Source organism: Ornithorhynchus anatinus, chromosome 10, assembly GCF_004115215.2.
Source record: "Ornithorhynchus anatinus isolate Pmale09 chromosome 10, mOrnAna1.pri.v4, whole genome shotgun sequence".
NCBI lineage: Eukaryota > Metazoa > Chordata > Mammalia > Monotremata > Ornithorhynchidae > Ornithorhynchus > Ornithorhynchus anatinus.
Window position 1 is genome coordinate 48,913,921 of NC_041737.1, and position 18,905 is coordinate 48,932,825.

General features: G+C 41.1%; 1 protein-coding gene across 3 annotated transcripts in view; it reads right to left on the reverse strand.

Annotated features, from left to right (window-relative positions):
* CHCHD3 (coiled-coil-helix-coiled-coil-helix domain containing 3) overlaps positions 1-18,905 on the reverse strand; it is a 203,986-nt gene that overhangs the window by 154,790 nt on the left and 30,291 nt on the right. For all 3 annotated transcript variants that reach the window (XM_029073345.2, XM_007671037.4, XM_029073347.2), the window contains exon 3: positions 13,429-13,510. In XM_029073345.2, the coding sequence (XP_028929178.1) occupies positions 13,429-13,510 (82 nt within the window). The remainder of the gene's footprint in view (positions 1-13,428; positions 13,511-18,905) is intronic.

Consider the following 18,905-nt stretch of genomic DNA (forward strand, 5'->3'; position numbering starts at 1 on the left):
TTACCTTCTGAACTTAACACATAAGAGTTACCTTTCGTTGAAAGACGCTGAGGGTTTTGAGCTTTCAAATAAAAAAAAGGATCATATTCCATGAGCTACATTGTCACGTTCAAAGAGTCTCCATTCTCCAGCACGGTGCTATTAATAACAATAATAATAATAATTATGGTATTTGTTGAGAGCTTACTATGTGCAAAGCACTGCTCTAAGTGCTGGACAATATAGTCCAAGACAGCTACCTTCATGCACAAGGCTATCTAACATTCCCAGATCCAGCAGATTAGAGCATCAATGGACTCCTAGTTTGAACATCAATTGTAAGGGACTTTCCGTCATCCACGCATGCCAAAAGAGCAAGGAATTCTAATTTTTTTTTGGTATGGGGGGGAGAAAAACAACATTTATTGTTACATGTCACAGTAAGCCATTTCAAATAAATCAAGAAATCGTCTCCTTCTCCATCTTCACTACATCTCCTATTCTCCTGGACTAAGAGAATTAAACAAATTCATATGACTCTACCGAAAAAATGTGGATCAAATTTCAATGACCACTCAGATAAAAAAAAAATGGAATCTTTTTCATACTCTCCCCAGACTTATGTCAGTAAACTAGAATAAACATGTTATTAAAACGGAATCAATATAGAAAGCTTTAAAATATACAGTACCACAAAAGGTCAAGCCCTGGTATCGATTTTAATATAACATTTTTTTGTGCAGTTTCCCAAAGGCTTCTTTTCTAATATCGTTCTTCATTTTTCTTTCACTTTGTTCTTTGACTGGTGAATTGGTTGTTCCTGCCTGCAAGAAGCTGTCTACAGCAAGGTATTTGCAGAGTATGTGTCATTTCTGTGAGATACTGCTGGGATCTGACAAAGAAGTAGAACACGAAGAGGGAGTGAGAGGGGAGAAATGGCGTACTTTTGTCTGGACAAAGGAAAATCCAACTTTGAAAATTTACCCCAATTGCCTCCAGCTTAAAAATGGAAGTAAGCTTATTCATTCATTCATTCAATAGTATTTATTGAGCGCTTACTATGTGCAGAGCACTGTACTAAGCGCTTGGGATGAACAAGTCGGCAACAGATAGAGACAGTCCCTGCCGTTTGACGGGCTTACAGTCTAATCGGGGGAGACGGACGGACAAGAACTTATGCTTCGTCTCCCAGGTCTACAGTCATATTGGAATGGCCAGATTTTCAAAAAAGATGGGTTTGAGTGTATTTTCAGCCAATCAATTATGACAGGCCTTTGGAATTATTTCAACCTAAGTATTGTATTTGAATTACATCTACAGTTGGAAGAAACGATCAGTCAGTGACATTTATTTATAGTGAAGAGGAGCCACATAAAGGTTATCAATATCACCATCGGTAATAAGGCATAGGGGAATTTATTTTAGCAGCTGGAGCTAGGCTCTCCAAAATCCAACGATGTGGGTTGCTTGGTGAAAGTATCACCCTTTTCATATTTTTAGAGCAACAAGCTTGAATTGGTTTCTTAACCAACCCTATTCCCATGTATCACACCAGCCTGACTCTGCTTCTTTAATCCATGGCTCAAAAGGATTAGATAATAACTAATGCAATAATTACCAACGAGGAATTGTGCCTTTAGTTTTTAACCTCCTCCCTTATGCACCTACATGGGTAGTGTTTTGAGCATACCTGGAAACAGCCGCGATAATTTAGGTCGGTTCACTATGGCGGCAAACTCTCTCAATGAAAGTGTGCTGCATAACGCACTTGTGTAGATGCTCCACAATCAACAGCGTTGTTAGTGATGAATGGGTGGAGGGAAGGAGAACAGGAGGGGTTTAGAGAGCACCAAAAGATAAGCATGGAGGGTGGGGTGGGGGGGATAAGGATTTTCTGTTTTGCTAATGGAGAAAGGGACCTACAGCAGTTTCATACCCGTCGTGTATTTTCGCATTTTTCATTTCTCGAAATTGAACAGGGGTTCTGACCTATCTACGTGTGACAAAGGACCATTTCTTCCAAGTGATAACAAAAATCTATGGCGCTCCTAATTTTTGGTCTCTATATTATCTGACAGAGTCTTGTCAAAATGACTTGTTTCAAAGGATATTCTAATGAATTAGAAAATAAATTTTTTTAACTCTTTACCAGTGAATTCCACATAGAGTTGATTGTCATGTTTAGTGAGTTCCATATGACAGATTAAATTAAATGTGCCAAAAAATGAAAAGATGAACTTTTAGCAAACTACATGACTCTAGCTGTATGTGGAACACTCCAACAGCTGTACATTTATATGCACAGGGATATTATTGAGAAGCTAGAAAAACGATTCAATTACTACATTTCCTAGGAAGAGCTGTTCTGTATATTTTTTATAATTCAAATCAGCACATCTGCATGGAATAAGAATGACAAGTATTTCATACATGAAATTAGGAGTTTACTTTGGCTTTTTTTTTTTTAACCTATCTATCTATCTAAGAAAGACCCCAGGATTTCTGAGCATTCCTGCTTTTAATCTAAAAAGAGTCCTTCTCGCGGAAGAAAAACTGTATAAACTCTACAACTGAGCCCGTCCCATCCCCTCAGCACTGTACTCGTCCGCTCAACTGTATATATCTTCATTACCCTATTTATTTTGTTAATGAGATGTACATCACCTTGATTCCACTTATTTGCTATTGTTTTAATGAGATGTTCTTCCCCTTGATTCTATTTATTCCCATTGTTCTTTTCTGTCTTTCCCCCGATTAGACTGTTGCCGATTTGTACATTCCAAGCGCTTAGTACAGTGCTCTGCACATAGTAAGCGCTCAATAAATACTACTGAATGAATGAGTCTATTGGGAAAGGTCTTATATTAATACTTTATCAATAGCTGTTGCCAAATTGACCTTTCGAAGTGCTCAGTACAGTGCTCTGCACACAGTAAGCGCTCCATAAATACCACTGGATGAAAAAATGAATGAATATTTCTGCTAACACCCACATTTTTTCCAGAAGGAGAATTTATCAGATCAAAACTCTTAACGGTTAATTTTTTAACTTAAAAATGTTTTAAGGAGCTCCTTTCCCTTGTCAACTGTGCTTATTTCTCAGAAAACAATACTTTTTGGTGTCACTGTTGATTATATTACTTTTCTTTGACATCAGGTGGTTTCATAATCGCTAGCTTCATCTTCACCGTGGCGCAGTGGAAAGAGCATGGGCTTTGGAGTCAGGGCTCATGAGTTCGAATCCCAGCTCTGCTACTTGTCAGCTGTGTGACTGTGGGCAAGTCACTTAACTTCTCTGTGCCTCAGTTCCCTCATCTGTAAAATGGGGATTAAGACTGTGAGCCCTGCGTGGGCCAACCTGATTCCCCTGTGTTTACCCCAGCGTTTAGAACAGTGCTCTGCACATAGTAAGCGCTTAACAAATACCAACCTTCACACATAATGTTGGTTAGGAAATGCTGAGATAAGTGCTCTATTTTGCTAAGGGAGAAAGGGACTGAGAGCAGTTTCATAACATGCTTAACAAAAGCAGGTTTTTAAATCCCATTCCTCTGGGCCTATGCAAAATATCACTGGGTGCTTTAAATGAAGATTTTCCTTGCTGGGTTACGAATGTTATACTAATGCGGTATTATTTGTAGTCAAATCAAACAGCACCCTGAAAAGGGAGTAGGATTTTTAATGAAAAATAAAGGTACATCGATACCTTTTTCAGAAATAAACCATTTGTGTAATAGGAAATAAGCCCAAATATAGCAGTATTAAACTCTAATTCTGCCTTTGAAACATCATAAAGGCATTAATCCTGTAGGCTTAATAGTTTTTATAGTCTACGGCATCTCCATGTGTTACAAATAAAATAGAAATCAATTGATGATTAAGAGAAAAGAAAGAATAAAAAAAGATCAGTGACTGGAGTGTACTCTATGGGATACGCCAGGATCTGCATTCATAAAATGCTCCGAGAAGCAGTGTGGCCGAACGGATAGAGCATGGCCCTGGAAGTCAAAAGGACCCGGGTTCTAATTCCCATTTTCCACTCATCTGCTGTGTGACCTTGGGTAAATCACTTAATTTCTCTGGGCCTTACTTACCTAATCTGTCAAACAGGGATTAAGATTGTGAGTTCCACGTGGAACACATACTGTGTCCAACCTGATTAGCTTGAATCTACCCCAAGGCTTAGCACACGCTAAGCACGTAAATTTCCGTACAATTAAAAAAAATTAAATTCATATGGTGACACATAGTTTTTACTAAAAAAAAAATAGTAAGGAGAAAAAATATTTACCCAATATGATGCTACAGACCCATAGTCAATAAAATGTCACCTTGCCACCTTGGTGGTGTCTTTATTGATTTAATCTGTTCAAAAAGAAGAAAGCCATCACGGCATTAACTGAGCTTTCTTGGGAATGGGTAGGTGAACTAAGCTCTCACACTTGGGACCAGGACTTGAAGAGAACATGGGTCTATGTGCATTTCAAGAGCCGTGGCAGTTTGAACTTGCTGTTAGTGTGACAATAAAGCATTTTGTGGTGTAATTAGGACCATTTGTCTTGATGGCACAGAGGGGGTCTGTGCCGAACCAGATGGTACCATGCCTCATGAACTTTAGAGATGAATATCTGCTTCTGGTCAGCGAGATGCACCTGCTTCATCGAGTTCTGCTGAGAAATCTGCACAACTCAGTGGAGCAGCGTAGGTGTCTTCTCCACTCAGGGAAATGCAGATATTAACCTAGCCCAGAGATCACAAAGAAAAGAAAATTTACATCAGCAATAACGTCCGAGAGCTGATTGACAGGAAGGAGTGACGGGACTCCTCTCCACCTTTACTTTACAGAGTAAACCTTGATGTTTTTTGAATCTCGGGAACCTTCCTCCCTATATTCTTATTCTTCTTACACCTCTGGGCCCGTCTGCTTCTGACTTACACTGGGGGTGCCTGAAACTGTTCGGTTTTCCTTTAATGGTAGCGAATGCATCTACGTAAGTAATTGCATTTACCGTGAACTCCATATGTTTAAAAATCAATTTCAAAAATTAGCTGTCCTGACATTTTGCCTTTGGAGCTACAATATTGAATTCCTTTATTGAAATATGTGCAAATGGCACGGGAGCAATTTAGCAGTGGTGCAATGGTATCAATTGTTTCTTTGCATTAAAAAAAAATCGCACTGAAAACACACCATGATATTTTGCATCGCAGAGGGGAATGGGGTTCAAAAACGTGTATGCGGTAAGCATGGAAAGAAACTGTTTTAGGTCCCTTTCTCCCTTGGCAAAATGGAATACTTAATTATCTCCAAACCAACATTAGGTATGAAGGTGCATTATGAAGATGAAACAAGTGTTTCTGAAACCACCTGATCCTGAAAAAATGCAGTATAATCAATTGTGACACCAAATAGCATCATTTTCTGAGAAATCAGCACACTTCAGCGGGCCTGGAATTTAGAAGCTATGAAATTCAAGGATAGACTCCACAGCTGACCATAGTAAGCACTCTGAACCACTTGGCCTCACTATCCTGTCAATCAGAGCACTGACAAAACTCACAGGTTTAATTAGGGAAATGTTACATGACAGGTAACGCTCACAGATGTAGCTGACGGTCGTTCTGGGAAAGCCGAATGGCAGAGGCCGGGAGGTCGGAGGACCTGGGTTATAATCCTGGCTCTGCCACTTGCCTGCTGTGTGACTCTGGGCAAGTTGTTTAACTTCCCTGTGCCTCAGTTTCCTCTTCTGGAAAAAGGGGATTTAATACCTGTTCTCCCGCCTACTTAGACTGTGAGCCCCATGTGAAACAGGGACCGTGTCCGACCTGATTTGTTTTATATCCAACCAGTGCTCAGAGGAGTGCTTGGTATATAGTAGGCGCTTAACAAATATTACTATCATCACTGTTATCATTACTAATTAATAGCGAAAAGCCCCGGCATGGATTACCCAAGCACAATCTAGATAACCGAAATATGAAATGAAATACCAATCCAAAACACTTATGAAAATATCAGTTTACCGCGGGTTAAGAGGATATCTTCGCAAATGGTACTTTGTGTAAATTGCTTCAAATACCAAATGCATTTCATAATAGAAAACAACACAATTACTCTCAGTTAGAAACCTAATTGAATGAACAGTACTTAAACATCATGGCCACTATTACAGCCAATAAAACAAGGAACTGTTCTTTATGGTTTTGTCTTGATTGATTTTTCCACTTCCAACATTTGGGTCTACATGTTCTGTAAAAATAACTTCTCCAACTGGACAGATTCCTTCCTGTTTTTCCACCAGGAACAGCCAGATTGGACACTACAGCAACTGATTTTGGACTCAGATATTTGCTCCTGAAATGGTTGTATCCATTCATTTGCCAGCTGATTTTTTTAAGGTGCTGAATGTTCTTAACTTTGTTTTTCGGCTTACATTTCAAATGTAAGACTACAACCATGCAGGCTACAACACAGGCCTCAAGAAACACCCATCCCACAGCGCTACGAGATCTCTACAACTCATCACGGTGATCAAGGTATAAATTTCTGTTGCTTTACAAGATGTGAGTCTGTCCACCAGTGCCGAATCGTTTCCTTCTTCCTTTTTCTGCTCCTTTTCTTATGCCTCAGAAGAAATTCCTAATCAAATCAGGAATTTGCCACACATAATGAATTTAGGCAGGAGCAACTGGAGAAATTTTTGTAACCTCTTAGGGGCTCCTTTATGTGTTGACTTTTCACTGGGGGAAAGGAAGTGAATGAATGCAAAACGTAGAAACTAGTAACAATTACATGAGCGGTAATCACCGATTTGTACTTTCCAAGCGCTTAGTACAGTGCTCTGCACATAGTAAGCGCTCAATAAATACTATTGAATGAATGAATGAAATCAGCTGAAGTCCTGATTTCAACAACTGAAGTCTGTAAGCTCTTTGTGGACAGGGATCACACCCTGTTGTACTGTAGTTTCCCAGGTGCTTAGTAGAGTGCTTTGCACACAGGATGTGCTCAATAAATACCATTGAAAAATAAACCCTAGCTTGATGCTGGAAAAACTGATCAAGCTTTCAAAAAGAAAGCCAAGCTCAAAAGGCTTCCCATTTTTAAACAGAGAACTGCCTCCTAACCTACTATTGAGAGTATTTATGTAAAAATGTAAATCATCTTTTTCGACGCTTGGCAACTACAATCTCACAAATACCCATCTCCCTAGGTTTCTCAAAGAAAGGTTATTAAAAGTGAAGCCTGCACTTGCTTTTATAGCTAAAAGGTGAAATACAAATGTCAAAGGCTAGGGGTCAAAAGCACTCGCATTTTTCTTTCTGTCCAAAAGCCTGATTTTTAGAGGGAGGGAGCAGGTGAGAAGTAAATCACATTTTCATATTCCTTACTCGCACCGAAGCTCAATATATTTTTACCAAATTGGACTACGACCATTATAATTTGAAATGGAAATCCATTTACAACCTAAAACATAGGCTCCAGCATCCCATCAGGAATAGAACGCACTCTAAAGGCATTTAATTTGGGTTTCCATTAGAACAGCGTAGCTATTCCATTCATTAGACATTACAGAGAGAACAACCGAGACTCCCAATTCGACCCTAGGACCTTAATGTTGTAACGGTGTTCTACATTGTACCAGAGCCTAAGGAATTTTATTTGTTATGTATTTGTTGTGTAAATCAGCATGAATCCACAGGCCTGGGGCCTGAAGGAAATTGGACTATGCCTTAAAGAAACTGGCCTGTGAAAAAGGAAGACTGTAACTAATATTATTATGGTATTTAATAATGGTATTTGTTAAGTGCTTACGATGTACCAGGCACTGTTCTAAGCACTGGGGTAGATACAAGGTAATCAAGTTGGACACAGTCCCAATCCCACAGAGGGCTCATGGTCTTAATCCCCACTTTACAGACGAGGGAACTGAGGCACAGAAGTGAAATGACTTGCTCAAGGTCACACAGCAGACAAGTGGCAGAGTCTGGATTAGAACCCATGGCCTTCTGACTCCCAGGCCCATGATCTATCCACTAGGCCATGCTACTTCACTGTTGAGTGCTTACTATGTGCCAGGCACTGTTCTACGCCCTGGGGTAAGTACAAAATAATCAGGTTGGACATGGTCCCTGTCCCACAAAGAGCTCACCGTCTTAATCCCATTTTTACAGATGAGGGAACTGAGGCCCAGGAGTTAAGTGACTTGCCCAAGGTCACACAGCAGACAAGTGGCAGAGCTGGGATTAGAACCCCTGGCCTTCTGCCTCCCAGGCCCATGTGCTATCCACTAGGTCATGCTGCTTCTCGCAAAACTAAACTAAAAATCAAAATCACAGCCTACAGTGCTGTTACCAAATTTATTGAGGTTACTGTCCTCATATGCATCACGGCTAAGAGCACTGGCAACTTTCAGAAGAACTAGTGAAAATTATGTAAGCTGATAAACACATGAGGGGAACCTATCAATCCATGAATGTTTTTATCTGCAAGTGATTGAAATCTTACATTCAATCATTTCCAACCATTCAACCAAAAACACTATCAGGCTATCAGAGCGATACACTCTGTGCAGATTGAGGATTTTCTTTTTAAATGAATTTTCAGAACACTGTACAAGGGAAAGTGCTCCGCTACATTTAGAAAATATTACTCTCCTACTTTTGGGGTGACTCCTTAAGCAAGAAATAAAGCTATATCTATTATAAACTGTAACCCCAAGATAACTCAGCAGCACATATTAGACAGACCTACGATATAAACATGGACTAGGAAAACACATCATGCCCAACACCTTGCAAGTCAAATAGGAAAAGTCGAAAAATGGGTTCTTCCCAGAAGAAATTCTGCCTCAAAATGCCTTTGGGCTTAAAACGTGGAACCTGAGAATGCTCTGAGTGAACTTCACTATTTGGGGGTATACCCAGGTAAACAGGAAAGTTGGGGGGCAAAGTTTAGTTAAAAACCAAAAAGCTTTATATAAAATCATCAGCATCTTTCACAATCAGCGGTGCTTACCGGGTACTTACTTTGTGCCGAACTCAGTACTAAGCATTTGGAAGATTTCAACCCAGTTGGTGATTGTGCTCAGCTACAACCACGCTCCACACCAATCTACCCTACCTGGGGCTTCTCCCTATCCCTCTTTCTCCAGGAGGATTCTTTGTTACATAATGATGTGCTCCTCGTAACGCCCATATTTAAAAAAAGGCCACACGAGGCCAAGCCAAGGCTCCATCCTATCCCCGGTACTGTTTCCGTTACCAGAGGCAAACAATACTTGGAAGAAACAATTTGGTTGCCTTATTGATATTCAAAGAGATGGCTAGGGAAATATACTAGCTAACATCCTCTAAACTGTAAGGTTGTTGTGGGTAGGGAACCTGTCTACCAATTCTGTTATACCGTACTCTCCCAAGCGCTTAGAACAATGCTCGGTACACAGTAAGCGCTCAATAACTAAAATTAATTTAATTGATTGATCTCAAGGTTTTCTTTTAATAACCACCATGGGCTTATTATCCTTGCATCTACCGACACCGTTTTTGACTCTTAATTCCCTACACTCTTCTGGCTGACAACCCCATTTCAGACCTCTTTTCCTTGAATTTATCCAAATGCTCTTTGAGTAGAGTGATAATCTGTGTTCGAAGACACGTGACTAAAGATTACCTACCTCTATGACAGAGAAAAATTTAATCGAAGCTGATCAGGAGACAGTAACGGTCACCAATTAAGTCAAAAATTGGGTGGAGTGCACAGGGATGAGAACAAGCATCTATGACCTTGATATGTGTGTGTGTGTGTATGGGAGGGTGGTTTATGTGTGGAGACACAAAGACACACAGACTTAGCCAATGTATTATGTCTACATTATTTAGCACATACTATGTGCAGAGCACTGTACTAAGCACTCGAGAGGGCAGTATACACAGAATTCTATATAATTATTATTTTTACGGTACTTAAGTGTTTACTTTGTGCCAAAAACTGTTCTAAGTACTGGGACAGATACCATTTAGCCAGGTTGGAATCAATCCCTTTCCCACATGAGGCTCACACTCTTATCCCCAGTTTGCAGATGAGGTAACTGAGGCACAGAGATGTTAAGTGACTTGCCTAAGGTCACAGAGCAAACAAGTGGTGGAGTCGAATTAGAGCCCAGGTCCTTCTGACTGCCAGGCCCGTGCTCCAGCCACCGAGCCATGCTGCTTTTCCATGACTGCATATGGAACTATGTTTATATGACTTCAGGGGGCTGGGATTTCTCAAGCTAATTTTCTAACTGTCCTCGCCCCCCTCCATCTCCTGACTCGCTCTGTCCCACTGGCTCGACGCTCTCTCCTCCAACCACATCCAGATCAAAACCCTTCCCATATCTGCAGCTCTCCTAAAGGCCCGCCTCCTCCGATATGACCTCCACATTTAATTTCGGCATTCCAATTCATAGAAACGCACACCCTTTTCCAGCACTTACATGCCTACTTATTGTCAACACCAGCACTTGTTTATTCAATTGTACATTCGAGTATTTATTCTGAACACTCTGTAAATGTTTCTAGGTCTGTCTCCCCAGTTAGTGTATAGGCTCCTTGTGGACAAGGAATGTGTCGCTTCTTGTATACTTCATACTGTACTTATAAAAGTACAATGGGTGCTCAAATATCATTATTACTATTACTGCTGCTAGGATTGAGATGGTGGGCAGTGCACATTTAGTCGGTAGACTGAAACACCGGCAGTAAGATACTGTTGACCGTCTCAAATTATTTCAACAAAATACAATCAGATGTAATGAGTAAAAACAGTGAACACCTGCGGAAAGGACTCTGAAGAACAATACAATCCTATTTCTTTTCTGAAGGACCAATTTTGAAAAGTCTGATTAACGTGTTTTCTTTTTTTTTTCCTTTACAGAGGACTTTTAAAGGCATATGATGAGATTACGGTGTTTTGTTGAGGCCCACATAGATTTGGTATTAAGGAGTTCTAAGGAGGTTTAATATGGAATAGGTGAACTAATCGAAATCAAATTGCTCAAACAAATGCATATGAATAATTTCTGTGCACTCATTGGATTAAGCAGGGACACACCTGGACCTTAGATGGGCTTTAACTAATGAACAACCCTCATCCCACATAATTTTGACAATCAGTTGGTTCAATATGGATACTGACAGACATTTCACAGTACGTGTAAAAGTTCAGTAAAAAGCAAAAGGTAAATCTCTCTTCTTGAATGAGCAATAAGGAAGGAACAGTGCATCGATCACTCTCACCCATGAACAAACTATATCGATGAATGAGCAATAACGCCAAGACCTCTTAGAGTTTTTCAGGAAATCGGCCTCACACTCCTCTCTCCGAATTTTTTTAATTTTCTAAAGAAGAGCAATAGAAAGACTGTGCCACTCCCCTTCTCTCCTGAAAGGTGCTGGACAATAAATTCTTTATCAATAGCCATTTGTCCAGGTTACGGCTAGGCTGCCAACCCTGGTCCAAGGGAGATATGAAATTGGTTCTATCAGGACCCTCTTATTCACCTAATCTGCCCTGTACCATTCAGAGAGCAAGGCAGAGCAAATGGAAATTGAATAATAAAAGGCAAAACAAACACCTCAAAGTGGGTGCTACAGCAACCAAGAGCTGATGTCACAGACAGAGTAAAATATGCGGCAAATTCCTGCATGCAATGCAGTAAGCCGATGCATGCTAGAAAGAAGATGCTCACAAAAATTTCCCTGGTAAAATTCAATTCAAAATAATAATAATGTTTCAAAGGCAAGAGATTCCACCATAACATATTGATTTGCTTTACTTCTTAATCAAAGGGCTCTGATTTTTTTTGAGCATTTAGGCTCTTATCTAATTATATACTCCATCAACCTAATCCAATTAAATAATAGCATTGTGCTGTGTAGAAAACAGTTGAAATATATGCAGATAATTTGAACAATGTTAATTACATTTGGATTTAGGAAATCCAATGCCATGAGCTTTCTCCATTCTAAAGAGAATTGGGGTGGGGGGGGGGGTGTTTCCCCTTATTTAAGACTCATAAACTGTGGGTTTCCATAAATTAGCATAAGCTCACTCCAATGCTGAGCTCTTACTTGAATTACATTCTAATTAATTCTAAATCTAAGAGAATCAAGTCACCGGCTGAGTCTCCCTTCTGCATGACGCAGATTTATATTTTGGGGAGAGGATATTTCCAGTAGAAATAGCCTTTTCTGAATGGAATCTGCAAGGTGGAAACAAAATCTCCAGCAGCCACAAATATCTCCATTTCCACTGCCATCCAATATGTTCTCAACCTTCCTACAGGCTCATTCCTTCCGTCGGCAGGAGTGGTGCCAGGGATTCAGATGGTGCTGTTAAAGGGACTTCACTTTTAGAGTTTCTGAGGCGAAATCTCAGGCTGAAGCAGAAAGGCTGGTGGGAGTGAAGGTAGGGTTGAGGGGTGATCACGGCAAATATGTAACTCTGCTTTCTTGTGGAAGGTGAGGCCGACCTGGGAAGTCAAGGTTTGGAATATTTCAGATATACAGGTGTTGGACTGTAAGCTCCTTATGGGCAGGGTCGTATCTATCAACTCTATTGCATCTCCCACGCGCTTAGTAGATGTTCTGCACACAGCCAGGGTTCAATAAATGCCACTGAGTGGGGTGGCAGATTTCTCATGTAGAAAAGGAGGCTGGGGGAGTGAGGTTCAGGAATGTTCAGCTCCTGGGCTACAGTTCTGGTGAGGGAAGAAGAGACTGGCATTCAAATAATCTCGGAAGCCCCTGACGCAGTTAGTCCCGACTGGCTCAGCCGAAGCAAGCAGATGGTAGAGTATGAGGCCAAGGGAGAAACAGGGGGAGAGGTTCCGGTTGGGTTCTCAACTAGAGTGGTGCTTCGAGGGTTGCTTCTCTGCTTTACATCTGCCCCCTGTTCCCACTCGGGATCACTGATGCAGGCCACAGAGCATCCTTTCCGAGAGAGCGAGCGATGGAGACAGAAAGAAATCCCCAGTTTAACCACCTGCCCATGCCCAGTTACTGGCAGGGCACTAATTCGTCCGAAGCTGGAGCTGAAAGAGCCAACCGAGGTGACTCGCAGGACTAGGGGAACCTCTAAACTGTGAGCTCGTTGTGGGCAGGGAATGTGTCTATTGTTGTATGGTACTCTCCAGTGTGCTTAGTACAGTGCTTTGCACACAGTAAGTGCTCAGTAAATATGACTGAACGAATGAATGGCGACCAGGAGGTGCAGGATTCAGAGACCCATCAGATGACAAGCCCCTGTCACCAGCCAAATGACTTGTCAGAGGGGAAGGAGTAGTTCTAAGACCTGCAAAGAGGCAATATTGGCTCAGCAGATATTATTTCAGATGCACACCAAATGGGCTATTTTTTTTTCCCAGTGGCCACTTTAATAGCGTATGTGAGAGAGCCATCACCAACCTCTTCTGGTTTTCGGATTCCCTTTTGGCTTGCTCCAACGCCAATTCTTCCGCTACTCGTCTTCTTAGCTCTTCTTCATTAACTGCAACAAATAAAAATTCAGTTGAGAAATCTGTAACAAGGACTGCGGCATAAACCAAGATGTTACCAGGACCCAACTGTCTCTGGGGAGTACAGGGGGCTGGTCTGGTACTCGCTTTACAAGGCCCCAGCCCATTTGTGAATCTGTAAAAATGCCTCAAATGCTCCTAAAGACTGAAATAATCAACTCCTCCATTAGGAATTGGTCCACTTTGTCCAGTTTTTATGAGTTGTGTCATGTCAGCGGTCCTTTAATTGAGTGACTGCTTTTTTCTGCATGAACAATAAACAGGAAAACGATTCAATTGAAATCCGTCCATTTGAACTTTAATTCTGCATTTTGTATAACATACACACTGGGTGGTAATTTAAACTTGCACCTGGCTTGCTGTCCTGAAATTAATTTGAAAAGAAATCTAATGAACTTGGAACTTGCTTTTCAAACTCACCACAACTTTTAAAATACAGTGCTGGGAAAAGAGTAAGGACTTAAATACCTAAAAGAACGGTAAATTCAGGGAGGGACCAGTTAGTTATTTAAAACAGCACATATTTGCCCTGTCACGTCAGCCATATAAAAGGAAGTTATAAGGGCTATGAAGAGCAACCTGTAAGTCTGAAACTGTGTGCTTCTGGTATGATTGGTGAAGATTCCCCACTACAGTCTCAGGCCAGCTGCCAAAGAAAAAAAGAAAAAAAGAAACAAGAAAAAGAAAAAAAGGCAGGTGTGACAGACCAAGAACCCAATAGGAGGACTTGATAGGGGAAATAGGACATTTAGAATAAGAGGTGGAAATGCCAAAATGGGAAGATATACTTCCTATTGGCAAGGTCAGCTTTCTTCAAGATTCAGAAATTCTAAGTAATGCAGTCAAGAGGTACCAGGAGCCAGATAGAAGAGAAGGCATGATATTATAAACTAATCGAAAGCAAAGCAAGTTCAGATAACTGAAAGCTCATATAACCAAACAAAACTGCATTAGGCTCTAACAGGAGAGCGTATAGTTTGGGAAGAGTGTGGCCTAGGGCGTAAAGCATGGGCCTGGGAGCCAGAGGACCTGAGTTCCAATCCCAGTTCTGCCACTTGTCTGCTTTGTGACCTTGGGCAAGGCACTTAACTTCTCTGGGCCTCAGTTTCACCCATGTGAAATGGGGATTCAATACCTGCTCTCCTTCCTAATTAGACTGTGAGCCCCATGCGGGACAGGGACTGTGTCTGACCTAATTAACATGTATCTATCCCAGCACTCAAGAGTAATTGACACACAGTAAGCACTTACAATACCATTACTATTATTATTATTAGTAACAATAGCAATAATAATAAAACATACACAAGGGCAAAAAGAACGTTTACTCAGGCCTTGTCCCTGCTTCCAGAATAGGTTCGTCCCAGTTGGAGTGGTCAGAAGATTTGAGCTTGAGAAAAAGACTAAGGAAATGTCATTGGGACCAAAAAGAGAGACTTTAAATCCAAACTTTGGGGTTTTAGAGTTTCCTCATCTGGGAGTTGAAGGGAAAGTATTAGAAATTCTGAAGCCATGTAATCAAGGAAAAGTCTACCTAAGGCTGAGCTAGAAGGGCCCCTTTTCTTTAGTTTATTTACCCTATTATTACAGTCAAACTAAGGTGGATTTATTTGATGTTTGCTTTAAGCCCAATATTGCTAAAAGTGAAGTTTGGTATTTTCTGATATTTTCGCTTGCACACTAGCATCATAGAGAATAAAGACCCTGTGCACTGATTCTCTAAGGCATATGAAACATTACACAGACTATTAAGAATGTTTCAGAAACCAAGTTGCCCAACACGAGCTCTGTCACTGAGGGGGGAAAAGGGACTAGGATTTCCTCGGCCCTAGTTACTGAATGTAGTAAAACTTCACCAATTCAGACTAAAAGGAGGGAAGAAGTGCCAGCTGAAATGGTGAAATCTGATGAAAACTAAATCCTAGTGTTTTTATATGCAATTTTATTACTCTACTGTGGACATATGCCTGTACATGGTTACCTACGTATGTTTTTCTAGTGAGTGTCCCAGGTGTCTTTTCTGGTCTGCCCTGGTCTCTCTTTCAAGTGCAGTGAGAGATTCAGGAAGCCTCTGTTTCTCTCTCCTGGCTGCTTCCCAGCTGCTCCTACATATGCTCTTGATAAACTCCAGAGGCTTGCAGCTTAACAGAGGCTTTGCAACCAAGGTGTAGACAAAAGCTTCCTTCTTTAGATCAAAACCTATTCTCCTCTGGCAGCAGAAGACAGGTTAAAGGATAAGAAGGGTAACTAGCATGTGTTCTGTATTAGCGAGTTATGAATAAGGATCTTTTAGTATATTAGTTTTGAGTAATATCTCGAGTTAGTCTTGTTATATCCCGGCTAGACTACTTGTCAGCCTTCTCTCTGACCTCCCTTCCTCCTCTCTCGCCCCGCTCCGGTCTATTCTTCACTCCGCTGCCCGGCTCATCTTCCTGCAGAAACGATCTGGGCATGTCACTCCCCTTCTTAAACAACTCCAGTGGTTGCCTATCGACCTCCGCTCCAAACAAAAACTCCTCACTCTAGGCTTCGAGGCTCTCCATCACCTTGCCCCTTCCTACCTCTCCTCCCTTCTCTCTTTCTACCGCCCACCCCGCACGCTCCGCTCCTCTGCCGCCCACCTCCTCGCCGTCAACCCCCGGGTCACGTCCTCCCGCGGTCCTGGAACGCCCTCCCTCCTCACCTCCGCCAAACTGATTCTCTTTCCCTCTTCAAAACCCTTCTTAAAAATCACCTCCTCCGAGAGGCGTTCCCAGACTGAGCTCCTCTTCTCTCTCTACTCCCTCTGCCCCCCCCCCCTTTACCTCTCCGCAGCTAAAGCCTCATTTTCCCCTTTTCCCTCTGCTCCTCCACCTCTCCCTTCCCATCCCCACAGCACTGTACTCGTCCGCTCAACTGTATATATTTTCGTTACCCTATTTATTTTGTTAATGAATTGTACATCGCCTCGATTCTATTTAGTTGCCATTGTTTTTACGAGATGTTCTTCCCCTTGACGCTGTTTGGTGCCATTGTTCTCGTCTGTCCGTCTCCCCCCGATTAGACTGTAAGCCCGTCAAACGGCAGGGACCGTCTCTATCTGTTGCCGACTTGTTCATCCCAAGCGCTTAGTACAGTGCTCTGCACATAGTAAGCGCTCAATAAATACTATTGAATGAATGAGTATTATTAAATTTGTTTTAAAATGTGGAAAACAAGGCAGAATGGGTGTCGAATGTGTCATCAACAAAGGGGGGAAAAAACCAACCACCAAACTGTGAGTTGCTAAGGGAATCAGGAACTAGGGAGAAATGGAGAGCTGAGCTGTGACATAGGGCATTCATTCATTCATTCAATAGTATTTATTGAGCGCTTACTATGTGCAGAGCACTGTACTAAGCGCTTGGGATGAACAAGTCGGCAACAGATAGAGACAGTCCCTGCCGTTTGACGGGCTTACAGTCTAATCGGGGGAGACGGACAGACAAGAACAATGGCAATAAACAGGTCCCAGTTCCAAAAAAACCCAACCCCAATACGCTTAAATCATGCTTCCTTCCTTTCCATGTCAATTACTGCCATCACAGGAACATTCAAACCCACTAAGTTAAACCTAAGCTCATAAAAAGAGAAAAATACACATCACCAAGACCTTCTTAGGTGAGTAAATCTCAAGATGGTTGCACAGATATATATCTAACGAGGCAAATTTGGACAGTCTACAGAACTTACACCTACTTATTACTAATGCCAAATACAAAAGCAAAAAATGATCTACTTCAACTGAGACAGAAATGGTTGGTTAAGTGTTTTAAAACCAAATCATCTATCTGTCAAGTGAGACTGTCAGCCCCACGTGGGACAGGGATAGTGTCCAACTTGATCTGCTTGAAACCGCTCCAGCACTTAGCACAATGCTTGACACATAGTAAGCGCTTAAGAAATACCATCATCATCCACGGCTCTTTGTGGGCAAGGATCTCTTTGCTTAGATGGTGTATAGACTTTAACATGACCCTGGAGCAAATTATAGATCTTTTCTGCCCACATCTACAGCTCAAGAAATCATCACCATACTGCAAGTATTAAAGCTAAAAGGATTAAATCAAGCCAAAAACATGGGCAGCTATTTAGTGGATAGAAATATAGAAGCTAAAATAACAATGATATTTCTAATAAGTTACTAAATATGGAGATGAATAAATAGAGGCTTCCCGCTCTTAAGGGAAAACTGAAATTTGGTAAAACTACCCAAAGAAAAATGATGGTGGTGGATTTTTAATGAGTTGTAAGCCCCATGATACACAGTTTCAAATAGGAAATCAAACTGCGATGGCACATTTCCGTCTTCTGATAGCTCGGATCCCAAGTGCATAGAGGAGAAGGAGCTGCCATTTGGGCATCTCTTGGTCTGACTAAAAATAGTTATTTCAGCTCTCGATATCTGGTCATTTTCTCAAATAAAACTGTTATTAAAACTAAAAGGTCAGTGATTCAGAATAGACTACTGGAAAAGAAGCAGACACCTCTGGCACAGAAAAGGCCAGGTTTATCTATTAGTTCACTGTGTTTCTGGGCAGCCGATAGGACCCAGACAAAGTTTGTGAATGAGAAAATGTAAGAAACAAAGCAATAAATATTAGATTTTTCCATGGAAATTTATAAAAAGATGCCATTTCAGGTCCGGCAGGCATGGACATCATGGTTTTTAATATAAAACTTTTCTTAAAAAATACTCTAAGACAAAAGGATGTCTTTGTAATTCATTTCATGCCATGTTTTTTCCCCTATTCTTTAGAAAATGATATTTTAATTCATTTTTTCCATGTCAAGCATCTCTTTTTGAGCACACTTACACTGGCATTTTGTCAATTTGTTATAGACCATACAGTGTGGAGTAAAAAGCCAACCGTAACAATTGTTTAGTTTCCCCCAAAATGTTGGCCAAGAACTCTTAATTTGACAATATGACACCCAATTACGTTAATTCTATAGTTAACAGTGGTGTGTGCTTTCGAACAAAATTATTTTAGCAGGATCAGCGATGTCATTTTGAATATGAGCCTTCTCAAGCTGAGATTTCCTTTTTCTACGAATCCTTCGGTCCCCATAGAGTGGCTTGAAACCACCGACCTAGTCTTGATCCCTGAGGATTTATCCTTCACCCCCACATCTTTTCCTCATAGTTACTACTCCATCCTTTCTGCTCTGCTGTCCAATTTTCTTTTCCTCTCTGCACCTGACACACACCTTCCCCAACTGCAAAGCTTTCTACCGTATCGACAGTAAGTTACACAGAAAGATTGTCTACTTATATCTTGGAAAAATGTCAGTTCTCTTTTTTTGTGCTCTAGTAGATCTCCTTTATGTCGTTTCCCTTCCTACCTA